A 24,450-nucleotide genomic window follows, 5' to 3' on the forward strand; every position below is an offset into this window, starting at 1 on the left:
TTTCTGAAGGTCAAGAATTTGAAAGCGGATTAGGTAGGTAGAAGATCTTGCAGTCTGGATGTCAGGACTGCTGTTGGCTGGGGCACAGACATGTGCTTCTAGCTAACTCATGTAATTTTCATGTGGGATCTAGTTCCCTGACCAGGGTTGGAACCCCAGCTCCCTGCATTGGGAGCGCAGAGTCTTAGCCACTGGAGCACCAGGAAAGTCCTGCATCTTTCATAGCCTAGCCTTGAGTGACACACCCACAGTCTCTTGGTCTCACAGACCAATACTATTGCAGCATGGGAGCGAATACCGGGAGACAGCATCATTTGAGGTAATCCTGGAGGCCGCTGCACCCTCACAACCAGCAGGACGACCCACCTCATCCCATGAATGCAGATGAGAAAACGAAGGCAAGGAGAGGTCAAGTTGGTGATGAAGGCCACACGGCCAAGTCCGAGAAAAGAGGTTTGAACACCGCTTTGCCTGGCTCCCCTTCCGCAGTCCACCACCAGCTCTCTCACCTTCGACATGTACAAACCTGAATTCTCTCGCCTCACCACCCCCAAGCCTCCCAAGTCCCCAGCTCAGCTGGGCAAGTGGCGCCACCGTCCTCCCATCTGTCCAAACCAGCAGCTTTGAGTCACGCCTGCTTCTCCCACCCACTCACTTCCCAGCACCAGATCACCCAGCCCTGCCAAGTCTTCCTCCTCAGTGCAGCTGGGATCCATCTCGCCTTCCCTTTCTTTCTGTCTCCACTACCACTGCGCGGGGCCGAGCCACCCAACTGTCCATCCTGGGCATCTGCCGTAGCCCCACCCAGGCCTCCCTTGCGCTCTCTGCCCCCACGCTATCCCTCTGTCCTCCTCTCTCCAGCGTGAGTCACCTTCAAGAACACAGGGCTGGCTGTGTCACCCTGTCTCCTTTCAACTTCACTGTCCCTGGCTACCACTGCCTTGGGGAGCCGGTCCCCATCCCCTCCCTCCCGTGTGATCCGGCCCCTGCCCACTGGCCCAGCCTCTTCCCGAGGCACCTCTTCATGCTCTTCACCTTCCTGGCCCCTCTGGTATCGGGAATCCACAGCAAACATTTTCACTTCAGGGCTGCCATCATGCTGTTCCCTTACCTAAAACACTCTTCCCCCAGCCCCCGGGGCAAGCCCATCTCCTCCTCCTTCAGCACGTTGTCATCTCCCCAAAGAGGCCTTCCCTGACCTCCCAGCCCAGCTGACGTCCCCCAGCAGTAACTTCCACAGCGTCAGTCCTTTCCTGTCCACCTCACTGCTTCTCAGCTGAACCGTGAGCTCCCTGAGAGCAGGAGCTGTTTTGTCCGTTTGGTTCACAACAGCACCCGAGGTCTTCGCCACATGCCTGGCGCTGAGCACCTGCTCGACACCCATGTGACAGTTCAGTGCATTCCCTCCACGCCCTCCCTTCCCCCCAACCCAAACCCCATGCCTCTCTGCCCCTGGACGATGTTTAGTTCCTTAAGTGAAGCACAGTCACCACCGCGTCTTTGCACATGCTGTTCCCGCCACAGGGGTGCCCCTCCCTCCAGTCGCTCTGTTTACTCAGCTAACTCTTGTATAATTCATCAGAAACCAGGGCTGCCAGGTTTATCAAAGGAAAACACAGGATGCTCAGTTAAATCTGAATTTCAGATAAACAACGAATAATTGTTTAAGTATGTCACAAATATTGCACTAAATAACAAGTGGTCCTGTATTTTATCTGGGAACTCTAGCAGGAATGAGAACGGGCTCCCCCTTCCTTTGGGAGACCTCCCTTGCCTCACCCCCTCCCCATTCCTGGGCTCCAAGACCATCCCCTCTGCTTGCCCCCACTGAGCATAAACACTCAGTCTGTTTATGACTGTCAGATACCCAGTGGAATGTGACTTTGCTGACAGAGCAGGCCGTGTCTCAGCCTTCATTCAGGGAGTCTGGCTTCACCTGGGACAGCCCCAGCCACAAGCCTGGGTGGTGAGGTTTACTGAGCGGAGAAATGAAAAAGCACCAAAGAGAAAAGCTCGAACAAGATGGGAAATGGAACCAGCAAATGAAATGTGGCCCCCAGAGCAGCATGAATCTCTTGGATGATTACCACAGCGGGGAGCACCCCTGCCACCTTACCTCAACTGTGGCACCAGAGTCCCCGCAGCCTCCTGGGGCCCTAGGATGGGTGGGCCAGGCATATGCAAAAAGAAAGTCTGTGCGCCTTCAGGAGGTTCCCCAAACAGACTGCGGAGCGTTCAAATGGGGGTCCTGTGGGAACCAGAGAGGGAGTGTATGTCTCAAAGATCCAAGAGAGGCTGAGAAAATCCCCTGGGTTGGAAGGTGCCCCCCAAAAGTTAGGGGATGCTGACCAACTGCTTGGAGAGTCCAAGCAAGTCATCTGGGGGCTAAACCTACATTAGGCCACTTGGGGTGATTCAATTACCCTCCTCACAACCCCTCCCAGGATGGAGACATTCTTTCGGGACCTCAGGAGGTAAGGGACCCTAAAGCAGCTGTGTGAATTATCTGGACCCAAGACTTGGCTGAGGGCTTCCCTGGTGGTTCAGATGGTAAAGAACCTGCCTGTAATGTGGGAGCCCCGGGTTCGATGCCTGGGTTGGGAAGATCCCCTGAAGAAGGGAATGGCAACCCACTCCAGTATTCTTGCCTAGAGAATTCTGTGGATGGGAGGAGCCTGGTGGGCTACAGTCCATGGGGTCGCAAGGAGTCACAGGACTGATCGACTTTTATGCTTCACTTTTCAAGATTTGGCTGAACTCCTCCCAACTACCCCTCCTGAGGTTTGCTGAACAGCCGAGGGGATGGCCTGTGGAGAAACCCACTCCACTCTGCCTTTCTCGGTGCTCGGTCTTGTCTCTTCTGTGTGTGCGTCTCTCCCTTTCTCCCCCTCAGTCTTTGGGCCACTGGTTTCACTGTCTCAGCTTCTCCTGGGACTGGTAAAGGCTTCCTTAGCCTTTTGCCCACTGGCTGCCCTGACTGGGAAATCCATTTCTAAACAGTCTCCTGGCTCCACCCTGGGGCCTGGCTCCAGTTCCTCCGCACGCTTGCCCCAGCCCCTAAGCCACCCTCTTGCAGCCGGCAAGGTTTCCAACGCCTCCCCCACTTCCAGCCATGGAGACACTTTGGTAAATTTGACAAGAGCGTTTTTCCTTTTTATAAGGTTTCTAATTACCTATTACGTCTAATCTTCTCTTTAATCGGCTTCCAAAACTCAGCTTGGAGCTACAGAACCAGGGGAAGGAATCTGGTTCTCACCAGTGTTGAGAGAGAGGCCCTGTGGTCGTCCTTGGATGTCACCAGCCTCTTCACCATTCTGACTCTGTAATTAAAGGGATCAGGAGGTCAGCTTCTGTCTTTAGTCCCCCGAGTGTTTTAGTGGGCCACATGTGAGAAGTTCACGGGCCTTGAGAGTCCTTCTGTGCCAAAAGGGAAGAAAACTGCCTGACCATGGCATGGCCAGCTGGCACGCAGGAGGCAAGACAACTCCCGATTCTGAGTTCTCACCCTCCCTGACAGCTCAGTGCTCTAAATGCTTGTCAGTAACACATTTCAGGCCTCTGCTGCCCTCCTGCCTGTTGCTAATCCAAACCATTTCCTCGGCATGGGAGTCCTAGTTTAGCAAGAGCCTTATTCACTTAGCAGAGCACACCGCTCTCTGTCCAGTCCCTCTCAGGCTGAGTCTCTTCTTCTTAACACATCCAAGGCCTCTCTTTCCACATGCCCTCCTGCCTGGATGCTCTCCCCCTAACCTCATGTACTATGGGAACACCTGTGTACCCCGCCCCCAACACCCAAATGCATTGCTTTTATCAAGGAGTCCTGTGGGACTCTGCCTGAACTATAGCTGTATTACCTTTCGAAAACCCCTATGTTTTACACAAGGAGCAAATAACAATATTAGTAAAGCTGCCACAGAAAAGGATCTGTTCATGTCCCAGGGGCTTCTGAAATATAAGGTCTATTTAAAAGGCAGGAACATTATTTTAAACCTACTGAAATGTCCTTGAGTTTCATGATGATGGTGGGGGTTCAAACCTCACTGGCTAATACTGGATCCATTGTTATCCTGGCCAAAAAAAAAAAAAAGAGAGCATCATGTAGAGAAGTAACTATAGTAACCGTGTAAAGAGCCATGCTTCAGGATTCAGAATTCTACACATGTCACTGATTTCCTGTGCCTGACGTCAGGTTCCGAGATAGAGCGGAGCACGCAGGGTGGGGCTCCAGCTGACTCACTTGGCCCTGTCACCAGCAGTATGTGTCTGGACCCTCAGCCACAGTTTCTTCCATCATAAAGTCGAATAAAGCAACTCTGGGGCAGGGTTGTTATGACAGTGAAGTGAGGCAATCAGAGTATGAAAAACTCTGCTAATGCAGAGCCTGGCATAAAGTCGGCACACAATAAATTGGCAGCTCTTATTCTAATAACTAATTGCTCTACTGCTGATCTGGAAAGATAAATATAGAATCGAAACTCTGGCAGGCAGCAGGAGAACTGGGCTAAGAGAGGGGGTTACTTTTTGAGACTTGGTGATGTGATTGTTCCACCAAGGTCTCTTAAGACATCTATTTATTTTGGTTGCAAGTTGAATATTGTCCATCTTGATAATAGCAGTGGATAATTAAGAAACAATGGCTTCCGCTGACATTCTTACAGCATTTGTGTAACAAGCTAAATATTATCTTCTTATAACCCTTTCTGTTATAAAGATAGACCAAACCTGATCCTGTAATGTCACGAGACTAAATTGGCAGGGTAATGTGATTATACAAAATAATACATAGGAAAGTAATAAATTTTTATCATTTGGAGAGGAATTGTGTCCCCCTCCCCAACCTTGGCTGATTTTGTTTGTTTTTAGTAAATTTTGTCACTGAGATATAACATTCATATATCAAATGTGCATAAAACATAAATGAATGGTTTGATGAATTTTTCACCAAGTAAACACACCTTGTAACCAACACCCAGATCAAGAAACAGGCTACCACCAGGACGCCAGAAATTCCCTCATACACCATTTTTCTTACTTCTCCTCCTCCTTCCTCTTCTTTGAGATACAATTTACAAACCACTCAATGTATCCATTTAAAATACACAGTTTGATGAATTCTTCTAAATTCATACAGTGTGCAGGGGGCTTCCCAGGTGGCGCTAGTTTAGGTAAAGAATGTGCCTGCCAACGCAGGAGACACAGGAGACGTGGATTCGACCCCTGGGTCAGGCAGATCTTCTGGAGGACGAAACGGCAACCCACTCCAGTATTCTTGCCTGGAGAGTCCCATGGACAGAGGAGCCTGGTGGGCTACAGTCCACGGCGTCACAGAGAGTTAGACATGACTGAGCGTGTATAGTGTACAACATCACCACCACCCAGTGTTAGGATACTTCCATCACCCCCAGAAAGTCCTCTGGTGCCTGCTGAAGGCCAACCTCACTTCCATCTCTAGCCCCAGGCAACCACTGATGCGCTGTCTCTTGCCTCTAATAAAATGTTCATAGAGAAGCATACAGAAGCCAACATCCAATGGTATGTTTGTGTCTGACTGGCTTTTTATCATAAAAGAATAAATATGAATATAGCAAGATTACAGTTTCCTAACTGTGGCGCATGAAAGACGTTCAGGTGTCACCTAGACAATTAGTTGATACCTGAATTGTGTTTTTTTCTAAGATACCGGAAAATAACTACGACATAAAGCCCTCAGTATCACAGATACTGTTGCTTTGAGCTAGAATAGGTTTTAAAATGAATCAATTTTAAAAAAACATGTTGATAATAACATAGATAGTTCATAGATAACGTGAAAATTCTAAGGGTGTGTGCAGCAAATGTTGAAGCCAGTCAAATAGTGACCTAGATTGAGAGAAATCATTTCTCTGAGCTCTGAAATTCTCTACAGATCAATCAATATGCAGGCTTTTAAAAATAATGTTTAGAATTTTAGGGCTATTCAGGTGTTTTATTGACCATTTCTACACTTTTTTATTGAGTGCCTTCTACATGCCAGATGCTAGATAAATGCTCACTTAGAGATTTTAGTCACACCACTTTTGTATCTACATCATAAATATTTTTTACTGGACTTTGATGGTAAATGGGCTTTCCTGGTGGCTCAGGCAGTATAGAATCTGTCTGCAATTCAGGAGACGTGGGTTTGATTCCTGAGTTTGGAAAATCCCCTGGAGAAGGGAATGGGCAACCCACTCCAGCATTCATGCCTGGAGAATTCCATGGACAGAGGAGCCTGGGAGGCTACAGTCCACGTGGTCACAAATAACTGGACACGGCTGAGGGACTAACACTTTCATTTTCATTCTGATGGTAAATGCAGTGACAACAGGAGTGTGTGGTTATGCATTCTGACAAAGCAGTTGCCCAGCCAGTTCTGGGCTGACACGAGAAAGAACCAGAATTCAGGGAAGGGAGAGAAAGTGTGTTTGAGTGATGAGGGGGTTGGCTCAAGGGAGGGGAAATTTGGACAATAGTTTAAAAGAAAGGAGGATGGTTATAGCAAAAGCAGAAGTAGAGCAGAAAACAAACATATTCCAGGGTCAAAAGAGTTGATTCTACTGGCAAATGCAGAGTTGAGAAAGGTGAAGAGTTAGCAACAGGACTAGAAGGGCTGATCCAAATGTTGACTACTCTCAAACAACTATGCACTGGACGCCATGGAAACTAACCAGAGAAGCAGTCATAGTGTCAATCCATTGTGGAAGATATAGAGGCCGGCAGGATGGCTGCATGGACAGATGGATACTGGACAGCTGGATGGATGACAAAGGCAGGAAAGGATGGCTGCTTAGATGGATGGTCATCTGCCACATGTAAGATATTCCACATCCATACCTGTGTTGTTAAGTCCTAAAATTAAAGCTCTGTATTATGTGCTGCCTTGACATCTGATAAAATTGGGAGGACCTTAAATGGCCTAACCACAAGTCTCCTTATCCATTTTTCTGCACCCATAAGGTCCCCTAGCCATATAACCCTTCTTGTTGAGGGCATCAGGCACAGTTCCTGCTTAACCCTGAGAAGTGGGCTTCAGTTCCTGCCAGCCCATGGAATTATTCCAAAAAGCCAATCAGATCCTCCTGCAGCAGCTAAGTGGCACCTCGCCTCTTGTGACGACGCATTCTTGGTCCCCAAGTGTATTCTCATGTGGTCCTGCGTGGGTGTGTGGCGTCCTCCTCCCAAGGCTGAGACAACCAGGGACTAACAACTGCTGTCAGTCTCATCTGCCCAGAGCAAGGGTCGTGTGTCTGGCCATCCCCACAACCATAGGGTAGGAATACCTCCTCACTAATGGGGAGAAGAGGAGGTGATCAAAACAATCCCCCCCCACCCCGCATTTTCCTTTGCTAATGGAACCTGCGTTTCATTCAAGGAGCCATCCTCCCTAACATGACTTATCCCCAGCTCAGAGTTAAAATCCTAACTGGTTTAATTCCACCTTAGGGGTCTCATTAGACTCTAGCATGTAATTCAGTTCTGCCAACTGCAATGTCAAGTATATTTGATGGGATGACTGTGGGAAAGGTTTCCTGGTTTCCAAAAAGTGAGTGAGTGAGTGAAAGTCATGTCCACTGTTCGCAACCCATGGACCATACAGTCCATGGAATTCTCCAGGCCAGAATATGGGAGTGGGGAGCCTTTCCCTTCTCCAGGGTATCCTCCCAACCCAGGGATCAAACGCAGGTCTCCCCCATTGCAGACGGATTCTTTACCAGCTGAGCCATAAGGGAAGCCCAAGAATACTGGAGTGGGTAGCCTATCCCTTCTCCAGCAGATCTTCCCAACCCAGGGATCCAACTGGGGTCTCCTGCATTGCAGGCAGATTCTTTACCAAATGAGCTACCAGGGAAGCCCTCCTAAGAAGAAGAAACTGGAATAAAAGCCCCCTGCTCTACCTCTGGATATTGCTGTATCCAGGTAGGATGCCTTTACCTGCTGCTCCAGTTAACCTGTGACCACCAGTAGATACAGCCTACTCTAGAGAAGGATGAGAGAGAGCAGGGAAACCTGGGTCCTTACCAACACCAGTGAGCCACTGATTCAACAGCCACACCTTTGGATGACATATTTTCTTACTATTTATGCCAGTCTGGGTCGGCATTTTCTCTTCCTTGCAGCTGAAAACATCCTTTTGGCATGTCATCTTTAAGCTGTATTGGTTAACGTGAATTCCTTAATCTATCCATCCATGACATTCTTCTTCTTTTTTCTCATGCATGGCATTTGTAAAGAGTTTTCAGAAGGACCTTAATGTCTAAATTGACAGGTTTAATTAATAAAGATAAGAACTAGGAATCGAGTAACTATTATGTACACTCATAATATCCTTGACATAGGTTATTATTATTGCCCCTGTTTTATAGAAATTTTGTGGAGACTCAGACAGGTGTATGATGAGCCCAGATCATACAAACAGCAAGTGTCCAAGCCAGGATATAAAGGCCAGTTCTTACTGTCTTGCCAAAACCCTGCAGGGCATCCCATTCTGAGTGAGTCTGGCGGGACTAGGAAATCCAAATGAAAGAAGAATTAAAGGAACCTCAACAGGCAAAAAAAAAAAATTAACAGATCTAGAAGGGTATTTCTTACTTTTTTTAGGGAACACAATGCCGCCAGCAACTTCTCATTTTTTGGCCACTTCTGAACCAGTCACAAGTATTTCAAGTGCAAAATTGCTTGTGAGATGCATAATCAATCAGGTAACAAGCATTTATGGGGCTCATAACATGGGCCTGGCTGCTGGAGTAACTGCTGGGTGCTGTTTTACAGCCCATTGAGAGAAGGGCTAAACTATACTACAAATTTCATAGAAACAGAAGTTTTTAAACTCTATCCTAGGCTTACAGGTCTGGCATTACTGCTGAGCATTTAGGATGTAGCTGAGCACTGCCTACAAATAAGGATTTGGATTTTAGAGTCCAGATGACTGAAATTCAAATCCCAACTCTCTCACTACTGACTGTGTGACCTTTGGCAAGTTTCTTATCTTCCTGAACCTCAGTGTGCAGATCTGTAAAAAATGGATATAACCATAGTTCTTAGTTCAAAAGGCAGGTGTGCTGATTAAATTGGATAATGCCAGGGTTCAGAATGTATTCAATGGATGTTAAAAGGAGACTACTTTTTAACATTTAATTATCCCTTTTTAAAAAGTAGATGCCTATAATCTCCCATGTAGAAACACAGAGCTGGAGTAAAGGGTGAACTGACTACCAGCCTGGATTATGCCAAGACTGTTAATCCACACCGTCAGTTCTTCCTGTGTTTTCCTTTCTCCCTTCCTCTTACCTGAAAAGGGAAATGATTCTGGGAATGCTGCCTGGAGTCTGCAAGCCTATGAAAGGTGGTGCAAAGAGCCTGAGGGACAACCTCAAATATTCCTGGGGCCCCACAATGTCAGGAAAGCAGCAGAGAACCCTGGAGCCAAAGGGGCCACACAGGTGAGAAATGGAGTATTTCTTGTCATATCCATAAACAAGGATGTCACAGTCATCTGCAATTTAGGCCCTCCAATTGTGAATTTCTGAGCCCTAAGAGCAACCAGGAAGGAGAAGGATACCTGCAATCCAGCAGCCACTCTCTGTGGTGAACACTGAGGAAAACCACAGGATATTGGCCCCAGATAGCTGAGGTGCAGCTGAAAGGGATGATTTCAGTGAGCCCAGACACTTGCATCTTCCCACATACAGAGAAGCACTAAATTCCTTAATTTGAGATATCTGGTTTTCTTTAATTCACAAAAATATTTTTGATATTTAGACTACCTGCCCTTTGTTGCAAATTTCCATATAATCCAACAGCCCCACCCTTCCCAGCCAGTGCCCTCTGGGTTATCTGACATGCTGTCTCCCAGGCTTGAAGTCCTAAAAATTCCTACTGAATAAAACATAACTCTCAACTTTCAGATCGTAACTACTCATATTTTTAAGTCAACATGGGCGAAGCCAACAAGTCCTGTGACGAATGACAACCATGTGACTAATGACCCAGAGCCAGAGTTCTCCCTCTCCCCCTTGGTTAAACCCCAGGACCGAGAGACACTCAGTATGTATGTACTGCCGAGGAGACGGTGGATGTGCCCAGGACAGACTGCTGTTAGAGGCTTTACACCAGCTTAGCAGGACAGAGACCTGCACTCAGAGTGCAGTTCTAGGAAAGCAAGCCTTATTTCTTGCCCACCTGAGTTGCGGGCTGAGATGCATACCAGCTACGGCAAGAAGATTTCAAGAGTTGCTTATTCTCAACAGACTGAGGTGAATGAATACAAGGTCTACAGATTCCAGCAAGGAAGCGAAATGAAGGCAAAAAGTAGCCACCACTACAGGCCTAGAGCCTGGAGGACAGCAGCCCTTTGATCCGGGATTTTAGGCACAAACACAGAAGCAAATGAGTGAAGGAGGAACAAAGAAACACACCTGGCAGAAAACAGCCAGTATTCATTGCCTTTCACACCCAACTCTTAATAAATCCCAAGATTTGGGTTTGCAGCTAGGGTTTAGCAATTAAAACCGTGTTGCAACACCTTTCTGGTTTGAAGTGGAGAAAGCATAAGGCCTGTGAATTTGAGGATTTGACACCACAGCCTTCTGTGCAAACATCTGACTCACTCTGCCCCTCCAGGGAGGGAAGAAGTCAGCTCAGGTTTCACTGTTAGCCCCCAAACCCCACTGTGAATGTCAGTTCTTTCCCAGAAGCAAACTGAACTACCAAATCTGTTTAAATCAGTGCTGACAACCTAAACCCAAGTTTATGAAGCTGCAGGCCACAGAGGAGGCCTTCTGTTCCAGGACTGCACCATGAGGGGTGAGGAGCCCTGATTCAAATGAACCAGAGCTAGATTTCGCTGTTTTCATCGCTTTAACATTTACATTCTGAGAGCCTAGGGAAATGGATCTTAGAGACACGGAACATTAACCTTTGCTATAGCAAAGTCATGCCTGTCTTCAAACGCCTCAAAAAAAAAAAAAAAAAAATGGTACTCCTTATCTCCATTCTAGCCTCCAGCCTTCTGGAAAGGTCAGAGCATGGGAGGAGTCCCGACAGCAGTGAAATCTCAGGAAATCTTGGGCTTACAGGGATGGCAGCGACAATCTAAGTCCACTGACATTTTATGCATGAGTAAATTCAGGCTGAGGAGAGCTTAGAGTACTTTTGCAAAGTCACATTGCTGGATGGCTGAGGAACAGTGACTGGAGTCAATGTTACCTTACTCTGTCTATTCATTTACCATAATGAACATCTTTTGGTTACTATTTGGGGGCCTCTGTGATTATACAGTGGAAGTGAGAAATAGAGTGCCTGATGAGCTATGGAATGAGGTTCGTGACACCGTACAGGAGACAGGGATCAAGACCATTCCCATAGAAAAGAAATGCAAAAAAGCAAAATGGCTGTCTGGGGAGGCCTTACAAATAGCTGTGAAAAGAAGAGAAGTGAAAAGCAAAGGAGAAAAGGAAAGATATAAGCATCTGAATGCAGAGTTCCAAAGAATAGCAAGAAGAGAGAAGAAAGCCTTCTTCAGCGATCAATGCAAAGAAATAGAGGAAAACAACAGAATGGGAAAGACTAGGGATCTCTTCAAGAAAATCAGAGATACCAAAGGAACATTTCATGCAAAGATGAGCTCGATAAAGGACAGAAATGGTATGGACCTAACAGAAGCAGAAGATATTAAGAAGAGATGGCAAGAATACACAGAAGAACTGTACAAAAAAGATCTTCACGACCCAGATAATCACGATGGTGTGATCACTGACCTAGAGCCAGACATCCTGGAATGGGAAGTCAAGTGGGCCTTAGAAAGCATCACTACGAACAAAACTAGTGGAGGTGATGGAATTCCAGTTGAGCTATTTCAAATCCTGAAAGATGATGCTGTGAAAGTGCTGCACTCAATATGCCAGCAAATTTGGAAAACTCAGCAGTGGCCACAGGACTGGAAAAGGTCAGTTTTCATTCCAATCCCAAAGAAAGGCAATGCCAAAGAATGCTCAAACTACCACACAATTGCACTCATCTCACACGCTAGCAAAGTAATGCTCAAAATTCTCCAAGCCAGGCTTCAGCAATATGTGAACCGTGAACTTCCTGATGTTCAAGCTGGTTTTAGAAAAGGCAGAGGAACCAGAGATCAAATTGCCAACATCCGCTGGATCACGAAAAAGCAAGAGAGTTCCAGAAAAACATCTATTTCTGCTTTATTGACTATGCCAAACCCTTTGACTGTGTGGATCACAATAAACTGTGGAAAATTTTGAAAGAGATGGGAATACCAGACCACCTGACCTGCCTCTTGAGAAACCTGTATGCAGGTCAGGAAGCAACAGATAGAACTGGACATGGAACAACAGACTGGTTCCAAATAGGAAAAGGAGTACGTCAAGGCTGTATATTGTCACCCTGTTTATTTAACTTATATGCAGAGTACATCATGAGAAACGCTGGACTGGAAGAAACACAAGCTGGAATCAAGATTGCCGGGAGAAATATCAATAACCTCAGATATGCAGATGACACCACCCTTATGGCAGAAAGTGAAGAGGAACTCAAAAGCCTCTTGATGAAAGTGAAAGTGAAGAGTGAAAAAGTTGGCTTAAAGCTCAACATTCAGAAAACGAAGATCACTGCATCCGGTCCCACCACTTCGTGGGAAATAGATGGGGAAACAGTGGAAACAGTGTCAGACTTTATTTTTCTGGGCTCCAAAATCACTACAGATGGTGACTGCAGCCATGAAATTAAAAGACGCTTACTCCTTGGAAGGAAAGTTATGACCAACCTAGATAGCATATTCAAAAGCAGAGACATTACTTTGCCAACAAAGGTTCGTCTAGTCAAGACTATGGTTTTTCCAATAGTCATGTATGGATGTGAGAGTTGGACTGTGAAGAAAGCTGAGCGCCGAAGAATTGATGCTTTTGATCTGTGGTGTTGGAGAAGACTCTTGAGAGTCCCTTCGACTGCAAGGAGATCCAACCAGTCCAGTCTGAAGGAGATCAGCCCTGGGATTTCTTTGGAAGGAATGATGCTAAAGCTGAAACTCCAGTACTTTGGCCACCTCATGTCAAGAGTTGATTCATTGGAAAAGACCCTGATGCTGGGAGGGATTGGAGGCAGGAGGAGAAGGGGACGACAGAGGATGAGATGGCTGGATGGCATCACTGACTCGATGGACGTGAGTCTGAGTGAACTCCGGGAGTTTGTGATGGACAGGGAGGCCTGGCATGCTGCGATTCATGGGGTCGCAAAGAGTCGGACACAACTGAGCGACTGATCTGATCTGATCTGTGGTTGTGATGGGAACAAGGCCCCAGTTTACCATGTGGAAGTCAGAGAGGCCCCCTATCCCTCTCCCCACTTCCTGGAAGCAGAGGTGTAGCTTAAGACTCATCCAAGAGGACACTTCCATCCAGCCCTACCAACAGCAGCCAACCCGCCCACGGCCATCATGTTGGTTCCGGCCTACGAACAGAGTACTCTGGCCAGAGCTCCATGTCCTAGTGACCAGCTTGCTCAGTAACCAAGTGCATAATGAACAGTTTGCCTCCAAGTCAAATACTCTGTCAGTATTCATTCAGCTGTCATCTGCTGCTGCTTCTTTTTTTTTTTCTTGCCAACTTTTGGACATCTTTACAAATTTAAAAAATTAATTTCCTCTAAGGGTTTTTTCCCCCTGCTAAATTTTGTATTCTGATTAATTATTTATGAATGTGTTACTTTTTATGAACAATAAAATTGTTCTTTACTGTTATGGGAGGCTTTTGATAATATATGAACCTTTGAACACACTGTTAGGGACTTTTTTGCAAGTGTGAATAACAACACTTTTTTCTAAGCTATATGTTTACAGTGAGAGACTTTTACTGAACTTGACATAAGATATTAAATTCAGAATAATTCTAAGTGTTAAGCTCAAAATGGAGTGACCTTGGTCAGCAATTAACCAGCATACCTCCTAACAATTAATAGTAATTAATGGCTGACTACAATGAACGAGTCTATACTAGACCTGATGTATAATACTGGGTTCATATTCCATTCAGATCCATATACAAGTATTGAGTTTAACTACAATAATCAAACAACTAACGTTTGTCAACTACATGTCAAAGGCTGGGCTGAACACTGTAGTTTTGTTCTCTTTTAGTTCTGCTCCCTGAGGACAAGGCCCATCTTTGTTCACCACTGTGTCCTCAGCCAGCCCATGGTAGATGCCCTGTTACTACCTTCAGGACAACCAAATGGCCCTGCTAGTAGGTATTGTTATAATCTATCATCTCAACTGTACAGGGGAGCAAATTCAGGTTCAGCTGTTACTACTTGTCCAAGGACATCAGGAAGGGCAGCATGACCTGGAGCCTGCATTCTTGACACGAGGAAGGGCGTGACCTGACATCTGGACCCTAACTAAAGCTTGGAGGATAGGGGTCAGGGTGGACAGACACATTCATGCTGTTTAGTGCTGGGGACCTGGTGAGCAGGTTAAGTACAGAAGCCCCTGGGAGGAGGTGGTTCTGAAATGACTCCTGAAATGAAAGGTGTCTGAATGACTATTCTCGGAGGTAGAAGATTCCACAATGAGACCAAGCTTCCTAGGGAGCCTTGGGACAGAATACAAGCAGGGGTCAGAGGTCAGGGGCACACCCCAGTGGCCTGTGCAATGTGCTGCGGCTTTCCAACAAAGGTTAGCTTGATGGTGAGGGAAGAATCATTCTGAAAACCCAGGATAATAAACATGAGGCCTTGTGGACTAACAAAGAGATTAGTCCTGAGCTCTCTTTTCTTCTCCATCTAATGTATATTAATTTTCTCTAGAAATTAAAAATATCTCAGAGTCTCACGTGGCTTTGGCCTCGTGCCGTTGTGCTAACACTAGTCAATAGCATTTTGTATGAAAAGAAAACTGTGGATGGGAATGTGAAATGGTACAGCACTCTGGAAAATATTTGGCAGCTTCTAAAAAGCTAGGCATACACTTATCCTACAACCCAGCGATTGCAATCCTGGGCATCTATCCCAACGAAATGAAAACTTATGTTCACACAAAAACCTGTGCAGGATTGTTCAGAGTCACTTGCTCTGCAATAGTCCCAAACTGGAAACAACCAAAAAATGTCCTACAATAGGTGAATGATTAAACAAACCACATGTGGTACATCCTGACCATGGAATTATATTCAACAATAAAAATGAACAAGCTAGTGATATAGGCAATAACTTGGATGGATTTCAAGGGCTTTATGCTAAGTGGGAAAAAAACAAAATTTCATGCTGCATGATTCCACTTATATAACATTCTCAAACTGACAAAGCTCTTGGGACCTCCCTGGTGGTCCAGAGGCGAGACTCTGCGCTCCTAGTGCAGGGGGCCCAGGTTCGGTCCCTGGTGAGGGAGCTCAATCCCACATGCCACAGGTAAAAAGTTCCCACACGCCACAACGAGACCCAGCACAGCCAAATACACGAACATTTTTATAAATAAAGAAAAACTTTAAGTTATGTACTCACTATTATACTACTCTTCATTTTTATACAGATTCGGAGATAATGTGATGCAATCTTGTCTCCCTAAGTTGCATAACAACCAGACATAGAATAAGGCTAGTATTATTAATTCACAGACACCTTCCAACCCCAGGGTTTCATAAAGGAGGTCTAACGAAGGTCCCCTGGAGAAGGGAAAGGCTACCCACCCCAGTGTTCTGGCCTGGAGAATTCCATGGACTGTATAGTCCATGTGGTCACAAAGAGTGGGACACGACTGAGTGACTTTCACTTCACTTCAACATATTAAACACAATGGCTTTCCTTTGGTCAAAAAAGAATTTTTTAACTCTAGTCAAGTAATCTACATCAAAATGTCCAGGATGCTATGAAGTGCTTCTCGGGCCTGGAAATGGAGAGTTTTATCCATCCTGTGAAAGTTCGTGGTATAGCAAGCACGTGGGTGAGGCTTTCTGAGCAACCTTTCCCTTTGCTGCTGCAAAACCAAAATGTGCGCTCAGAGTCTGAGCTTTGCTTCCCACAACAAATGTGGCTAAGGCCAGAGAACACAAGTATTTATACTTTTAGAGGACCCCTTCTTCGTGAGACACGTGGCAGCAGCCCTGAGAAGGTCCTTTCTGAACCTGCTGCAGCTTGCTGCTGCCAGTCAAGATGAGAGAGTGCCCTCTACAGGTGAAACTGGGGAACAAAACGGTCTCCGACCCCCGGGAAAGGGTCTGTGGGAATTCACCTGCATGGCCTTTTCTAGGCAGCACCCTTATAAGCTTCCAAAACCTAATGTCTATCAACGCAATACCAGACATAATCTAAGTGTGTGTGAACACACTCATAAAATTCGCATTATCTCTCCAAGGAGAAGCAGGAAATTAGTAGCAATGCTTGTCTCCTGCAAGGTAAATGTCATAAGAGAGATGGGGATGGGGGGAAATTCACTTTCTCTATCCCCAAATTTGGGATGAAAAAGTTTCAAACATACAGAAAAGTTGAAAGAATAGTATAATAGTATAACGACCATCCTGACCACTTAGATTCTACAACTGTTACCATTTACCATATTTGTTTTATCTCTACTATTAATTTACCAGAATTATTCAATTAGAGAATCACAGCAAAAATCTTTATGCCCTTTGAATTCTGTATAGAGTATATCATCGATAGAAATAAATATATTAGTAATAACAACCACCTCTGAGAGAAGTTGTGAGGGAACACTACATTAAATAAGATATACACACACACACACACAAAAAAGATATACAGTATATAAATACCTGCCATAGTGCCAAGCACAGAGCACCCGCTCGATAAATAAATGCTACCTACAGTCATTCTTGGGCTTCCCTGGTTGCTCAGTGGTGAAGACTCTGCCTGCCAAGCAGGAGATGCGAGCTCAATCCCTGCATCAGGAAGATCCCCTGGAGAAGGGAATGGCAACCCACTCCAGTATTTTCGCCTGGGAAATCCCATGGACAGAGGAGCCTGGCAGGCTACTGTTCATGGGGTTGCAAAGAGTCAGACACGACTTAGCGAGTAAACAGCAGCAACAGCATAATCATTCTTATATTTCCCTTCTGTTACTCTTAGATTCCATAGTCAACTCATTGCCTTTGCTTAGCCCAAGGCGAGCAGCACAGACAGGAAACGGCTGTTATGGAGCAGACAACAGGGCTCTAAAAAGCTCAGTGACTCCAACCTGTCCAGGCATCAAGGGCCCCCAGCAGGGCCTGGCATCTGGGCCTTTTCCCAATGTAGCCTTTTCCCCACTTTTCCAAACTCTCAGCTCCTGAAAGGCTCCTGGCAGGTCCAGAGCAGAAGGGTCACTTTAGTCGTAGGAAAGTGACAAAGCCTACAGACCACCCTGTTAGAGGCAGGCCGCAGAGCAGGGAGGAGGCAGGGGGTGGCCATGACACTAGACCCTTCTGGGCTGCTCTGGGAAAATCCCTCCATGACTACAGATATTCACCTCTTCCCACAGACCATCTTGTAATGAGTTTTCACTGTTTTCTGATCTCAAAAAAAGTACAATAAATATAAAATACAACTCAGTATGTAGTAAAAAAAACAAACACGCTATCTAGATTTCTGCTGCTGCTGCTGCTAAGTCACTTCAGTCTGTACGACCCCATAGACGGCAGCCCACTAGGCTCCCCCGTTCCTGGGATTCTCCAGGCAAGAACACTGGAGTGGGTTGCCATTTCCTTCTCCAATGCATGAAAGAGAAAAGTGAAAGTGAAGTCGCTCAGTTGTGTCCGACTCTTAGCGACCCCATGGACTGCAGCCCATCAGGCTCCCCCATCCCTGGGATTCTCCAGGCAAGAACACTGGAGTGGGTTGCCATTTCCTTCTCCAATGCATGAAAGAGAAAAGTGAAAGTGAAGTCGCTCAGTCGTGTCCGACTCTTAGCGACCCCATGGACTGCAGCCTACCAGGCTCCTCCGCCCATGGGATTCTCCAGGCAAGAGTATTGGAGTGGGGTGCCATCGCCTTCTCCAATCTAGATTTCTAAATATGTCAAATAACATGTAATTCATAATATGCATATATACAATATACATATATTAATATATATTAACATGTATAAATAATATACATGTTATCAGATAATATATATATATAAATGAAAGTCACTCAGTTGTGTCTGACTCTTTACGACCCCATGAACTGTAACCCGCCAGCCTCCTCCATGCATAAAATTCTCCAGGGAAAATACAATTCAGTATGTGGTAAAAATGAAGTAGAGATTCAATGCTAGCTAGGCCTTTCTTTTTCTCTACACACTTAAATGCAATATATGACACATTATGTTCCTTTATTTACATTATATACCGATTGATCAATTTATAGACCTACTGAGCATCTCTGACTACGTGGGTTTTTACCACATACTGAACTATATTTGGTCAGACTAACCCTTTTCCCACCCTAGTGGGGAAACAAGCCGTAGATAAACCAGCTGAGTCACCACTTGCTCTGCTGGACATGACCAATATCTCTCTGAGGTCTCAGGCCTACAGATATTCGTGGGCCTGCCAGCTGCCCACGAACCCAGAGATTTCCTCCAGTCCTTGTAGAGAGAGAACTGGGGAACTCGCCTGCCCCTCAGTCTTAAACGGTAGGCACTACTATCTCCACTGCAATAAACTGAACGTATTGCACCCCCCCAACAAAATATATACATTGAAATCTAATCCCCAATGTGACAGAGATGAAAGCTTTGGGAGGTGATTAGGTCCCAAAGCAAAGCCCTCATAAATGGGATCAGTGCCCTTATTTTAAAAAAAAGAAGACCCTGGAGAGCTGCCTCATGCCTTCTGCTATCGAAGACACTGATAAAATGGACAGCTATGAACCCGGACGCAGGCTCTCACCAGACACCACATCTGCTGACACCCTGATCTAGGACTTGCCAGTCTTCAGAAATTTGAAAAAAGGTTTCTGTTGTTTTCTAAGTTACCATGTCTACCATATTTTGTTACAGTGGCCCAAGTAGACTCAAGACACTCATTTGACAGATGAGAGATGATGTACAGATGCCATAAGCAATGAGCTCAAGGTGAGTGGCAGCGCTGGGATGCCTTCTCCTGCCTGTGGACCTTTAATACCGATGTCAATGTAGAAATGTGTACTTACGAGTATCAGCAAAGCTGTAGGGGAAAAGCCACTTTCAGATACTCTTTATTGGAATTTACATCTGGAAATCAACAAAACAATACTGAACACAATTTACAATGCACAGTTCCAGTAGCTAAGGCTCCTTGCTCACAATGCAGGGAGCCTGGGTTCAACTCCTGATCAGGGAACTGGATCCCATGTGCCGCAACTAAGATCTGGTGCAGCCAAGTAAGTAAATAAAATAAATAAATAAATATATATATATATATTTTTTTTTTTTTTTTTTAAGAAAAGTTAACGCATATGCCAAAGTACATGGTGAGGATTCAAGGAAAGACAAGCACACGCTGCCCTAGCTATCATACTAACTGCAACTACAGACCCTTTCAACGTAGACAGCAATGACCAAAGGATGGTGGAAAGCAAATGGTATCAGGAGAATCAGAAAAAAGACCAGAATTCAAAAGTCCATAAAACTGGTGGGGAGTTCGGTTTTCTCCCTTCAGCACTGCCTGGCCTAAATTCAAAGGCACCTGCTTAAAACTCAGAAGTTTTCATCGAGTGCAGACAGAAAGAGTTCCAAGAGAAGCCCTCTTTCTGATCTGGCGGGTGGGGGCATTGGGAGAATATTCCATTTCAATCTTGGTTTTCTTTTCTCTGTTTCCTGCCCTAGCCTGCATGCAATACCTTAGTGCTGGTGGCAGCAGTGGGTGGTCAGATGCTTAACACTCTGCTGCTGCTGCGTCACTTTAGTCGTGTCCGACTCTGTGCGACCCCATAACGGCAGCCCACCAGGCTTCCCGTCCCTGGGATTCTCCAGGCAAGAACACTGGAGTGGGTTGCCATTTCCTTCTCCAATGCATGAAAGTGAAAAGTGAAAGTGAAATCGCTCAGTCGTGTCCGACTCTAGCGACCCCATGGACTGCAGCCCACCGGGCTCCTCCGTCCATGGGATTTTCTAGGCAAAAGTACTGGAGTGGGGTGCCATTGCCTTCTCTGGCTTAACACTCTAAGGTGGGGGGGTGGGGTGGGGATTCTGTCTCTAAGCAGAGGAGCTGGGATTCCAAGAGCAGGGAGAGAATACCATTGCTGTTTCTCTCCTGTCCTCCTTGGTCCAGATGCAGAAACAGCAGTAAGCGGTGAACAACAGAGCAGACGAACTAAAGCCACACTGTTACTGGCGGACTTGTATCCCCATCAAATTCCTATACTGAAGTCATAACCCTCAGTATCACAGAATGTCACAGCAGTTGGTAATGAAGGTACAATGAAGTCATTAGGGGAGGGCCTAATCCAACATGGTTCATGGCCTAATCCAACATGAACTATGGACAGAGGTTCGTGACATTGTACAGGAAACAGGGATCAAGACCATCCCCATGGAAAAGAAATGCAAAAAAGCAAAATGGCTGCCTGGGGAGGCCTTACAAATAGCTGTGAAAAGAAGTGAAAAGCAAAGGAGAAAAAGAAAGATATAAGCATCTGAATGCAGAGTTCCAAAGAATAGCAAGGAGAGATAAGAAAGCCTTCTTCAGCGATCAATGCAAAGAAATAGAGGAAAACAACAGAATGGGAAAGACTAGGGATCTCTTCAAGAAAATTAGAGATACCAAGGGAACATTTCATGCAAAGATGGGCTTGATAAAGGACAGAAATGGTATGGACCTAACAGAAGCAGGAGATATTAAGAAGAGATGGCAAGAATACACAGAACTGTACAAAAAAGATCTTCACAACCCAGATAATCACGATGGTGTGATCACTGACCTAGAGCCAGACATCCTGGAATGGGAAGTCAAGTGGGCCTTAGGAAGCATCACTTTGAACAAAGCTAGTGGAGGTGATGGAATTCCAGTTGAGCTATTCCAACTCCTGAAAGATGATGCTGTGAAAGTGCTGCACTCAATATGCCAGCAAATTTGGAAAACTCAGCAGTGGCCACAGGACTGGAAAAGGTCAGTTTTCATTCCAATCCCAAAGAAAGGCAATGCCAAAGAATGCTCAAACTACCACACAATTGCACTCATCTCACATGCTAGCAAAGTAATGCTCAAAATTCTCCAAGCCAGGCTTCAGCAATATGTGAACCGTGAACTTCCTGATATTCAAGCTGGTTTTAGAAAAGGCAGAGGTACCAGAGATCAAATTGCCAACATCCACTGGATCATCAAAAAAGCAAGAGAGTTCCAGAAAAACATCTATTTCTGCTTTATTGACTATGCCAAAGCCTTTGACTGTGTGGATCACAATAAACTGTGGAAAATTTTGAAAGAGATGGGAATACCAGACCACCTGACCTACCTCTTGAGAAACCTGTATGCAGGTCAGGAAGCAACAGGTAGAACTGGACATGGAACAACAGACTGGTTCCAAATAGGAAAAGGAGTACATCAAGGCTGTATATTGTCACCCTGCTTATTTAATTTCTATGCAGAGTACATCATGAGAAACGCTGGGCTGGAAGAAGCACAAGCTGGAATCAAGATGGCCGGGAGAAATATCAATAACCTCAGATATGCAGATGACACCACCCTTATGGCAGAAAGTGAAGAGGAACTTAAAAGCCTCTTGATGAAAGTGAAAGTGGAGAGTGAAAAAGTTGGCTTAAAGCTCAACATTCAGAAAACGAAGACCATGGCATCCGGTCCTATCACTTCATGGCAAATAGATGGGGAAACAGTGGAAACAGTGTCAGACTTTATTTTTGGGGCTCCAAAATCACTACAGATGGTGACTGCAGCCATGAAATTAAAAGATGCTTACTCCTTGGAAGGAAAGTTATGACCAACCTAGATAGCATATTGCAAAGCAGAGACATTACTTTGCCAACAAAGCTTCGTCTAGTCAAGGCTATGGTTTTTTCAGTGGTCATGTATGGATGTGAGAGTTGGACTGTGAAGAAAGCTGAGCGCCGAAGAATTGATGCTTTTGATCTGTGGTGTTGGAAAAGACTCTTGAGAGTCCCTTCGACTGCAAGGATATCCAACCAGTCCATTCTGAAGGAGATCAGCCCTAGGATTTCTTTGGAAGGAATGATGCTAAAGCTGAAACTCCAGTACTTTGGCCACGTCATGCGAAGAGTTGACTGATTGGCAAAGACTCTGATGCTGGGAGGGATTGGGGGCAGGAGGAGAAGGGGACGACAGAGGATGAGATGGCTGGATGGCATCACTGACTCGATACACATGAGTTTGAGTGAACTCCGGGAGTTTGTGATGGACAGGGAGGCCTGGTGTGCTGCGATTCATGGGGTCACAAAGAGTCAGACACGACTGAGCGACTGAACTGAACTGAACTGAACTAAGCCCTTGAGCCACAACCACTGAGCCTGCACTCATGCTCTGCAGCAAGACAAGCCAATGCGACGAGAAGCCTGCCTGTAGCAACAAAGACCCAGTGCAGCCAAAAAGAAGGAAATAATAAAAATGTTTTTAAAAATTTGGAACTTTAAAAACTGAGCTGACTTTGGAACCACAGCCCACAGCAGGCAGGTGGAAATCCAAATCATCTGATTACCTGCAGAAATGTAAAATATGAATATTCTCTAGCCAGACTGACAAAAAAATAAGGAAGAAAGACACAGGTTACCAATTTCAGGAATGAAAAGGGGGATATCACTACAAACCCTACAGAACATAAAAGTGAATTTTGTGAACAAATCAACATATATAAATTTGGCAACCTTCATGAACTGGACTTAGTCCTTGAAAAATAACAGCATCTGACATTTACCCAAGAATAAATAGATAGCCTGAATAACTCTATATCATTAGAGAAACAGATTTTGTAGTCAAAAGCTCCATGAGAAAGAAATCTCTGGACGGTTTCAAATATAAATTCTACCAAACATTTAAGGAAGAAATAAAACCAATTCTATACAACCTCCTTCACAAAGCAGAAGAGGAGGGAACACTTCCCAACTCCATTTGAGGCAGGCCACCATGACACTGATACCAAAATCAGACAACACAAGAAATCTTCCATAAACATACACATAAAATTCCACAACAGACTAGCAAATCAAAAGCCAGCAATATATATGCGTGCACACGTGTGTCTTTACATGTATCTCACCATGACCCAGGACGGTGTATACCAGTAATGCAACACTGCTGCAATCAACATAATCCACAATGTTAACAAACCAAGGAAGAAAAATCAAATGATTATATATTAATAAATTGATGCAGAGAAAGTATTTGACAAACATGCAATGGCCATTCATGATTAAAGGACTCAGCAACTGAGAAACAGAGGGAACTTCCTTGGCCTGAATAAGCATCCATACAAAAACGTTAAACAAACATCACACTTACTGGTCAAAGAGTGAATGCTTTTCCTCTAATGTGGGGAACAAGGTGAAGATGTCCATTTTCACCACTTCTACTCAACATAGGTACTAGAATGGCAGCAAAAAAGGGAAGAAAAAGAAACAAAAGGCAAAATATTAGAAAGAGAGAAAAAAATTATCTTTCACAAACATAATTGTCTAAGCAGACAATCCCATAGAACATACAAAACCAGCTTCTTCTGGAAACAACAAATGAGTTTAGCAAAGTGGCAGAACATCACGTCCACACCTGAAAATCAACCGCATTTCTACATACTAGGAGTAAGCTATCAGAAACCTAAAAATATAAAGTTTTTAAAATTTGTTCGTTTTTAGCTGCGCTCGGCCTTGATTGCTGCGTGCAGGATTCCTCTAGCTGTGGCAAGCAGGGGCTACTCTACTCTCAAACTGCAGCGTGCCGGCTTCTCTTGTGCAGAGCACGGGCTCCAGGGCGCACAGCCTTCAGAAGTTGCAGTGCCTGGGCTCACAGCTGTGGCGCTCGGGCTTAGTTACCCAGAAGCACGCGGCATTTTTCCAGATAGGGGACTGAAACCGCATCCCCTGCATTGGCAGGCAGATTCTCAACCACTGAGCCACCAGGAAAGTCCCTAGGAACCAAAATTATTAAAAATAACATTTACAATAGCCTAAAAAGGACAGAAATAAAATATGTGTAAGATGTGCATGCTGAAAACTACAAAAGGCTGATAAAAAAAATCAAAGACTGAAATAAATAGGATACTAGCTCTTTTTAAAATGTTCTACAGATTCAACACTGTTCCAATAAAAATTCTATCAACATTTTTTTGGGTAGCTTCAGATAAGCTGATTGTTAAAAAAACAACTTTGAAAAAGAAATGTTGGAACACTCACATTACTTGATTTTAAAAACTACCTCACAGCAGGAGTAACTAAGACAGTGCAAGACTGAAAAAGGGATAAACACAGAGACCAATGGGACAGAAGAGTCCCACTTCAGCACTCAA

The 24,450-nt window shown here is 45.1% G+C and overlaps 1 protein-coding gene across 9 annotated transcripts in view; it reads right to left on the reverse strand.

Annotated features, from left to right (window-relative positions):
- Positions 1-24,450, reverse strand: part of KCTD6 (potassium channel tetramerization domain containing 6) — a 48,118-nt gene that overhangs the window by 14,855 nt on the left and 8,813 nt on the right. For 2 of the 9 annotated variants that reach the window (XM_024982956.2, XM_059879829.1), the window contains exon 2: positions 23,451-23,533. In XM_024982956.2, the coding sequence (XP_024838724.1) occupies positions 23,451-23,506 (56 nt within the window). In that variant the 5' untranslated portion in view covers positions 23,507-23,533. Of the gene's footprint in view, positions 1-2,116; positions 2,249-3,173; positions 3,321-3,994; positions 4,068-23,450; positions 23,535-24,450 lie in introns of those variants that run through there. The other 7 variants (XM_024982954.2, XM_059879826.1, XM_005222912.5 and 4 more) reach the window with 7 other exon arrangements.

Source organism: Bos taurus, chromosome 22 (assembly GCF_002263795.3).
Source record: "Bos taurus isolate L1 Dominette 01449 registration number 42190680 breed Hereford chromosome 22, ARS-UCD2.0, whole genome shotgun sequence".
Classification (NCBI taxonomy): domain Eukaryota; kingdom Metazoa; phylum Chordata; class Mammalia; order Artiodactyla; family Bovidae; genus Bos; species Bos taurus.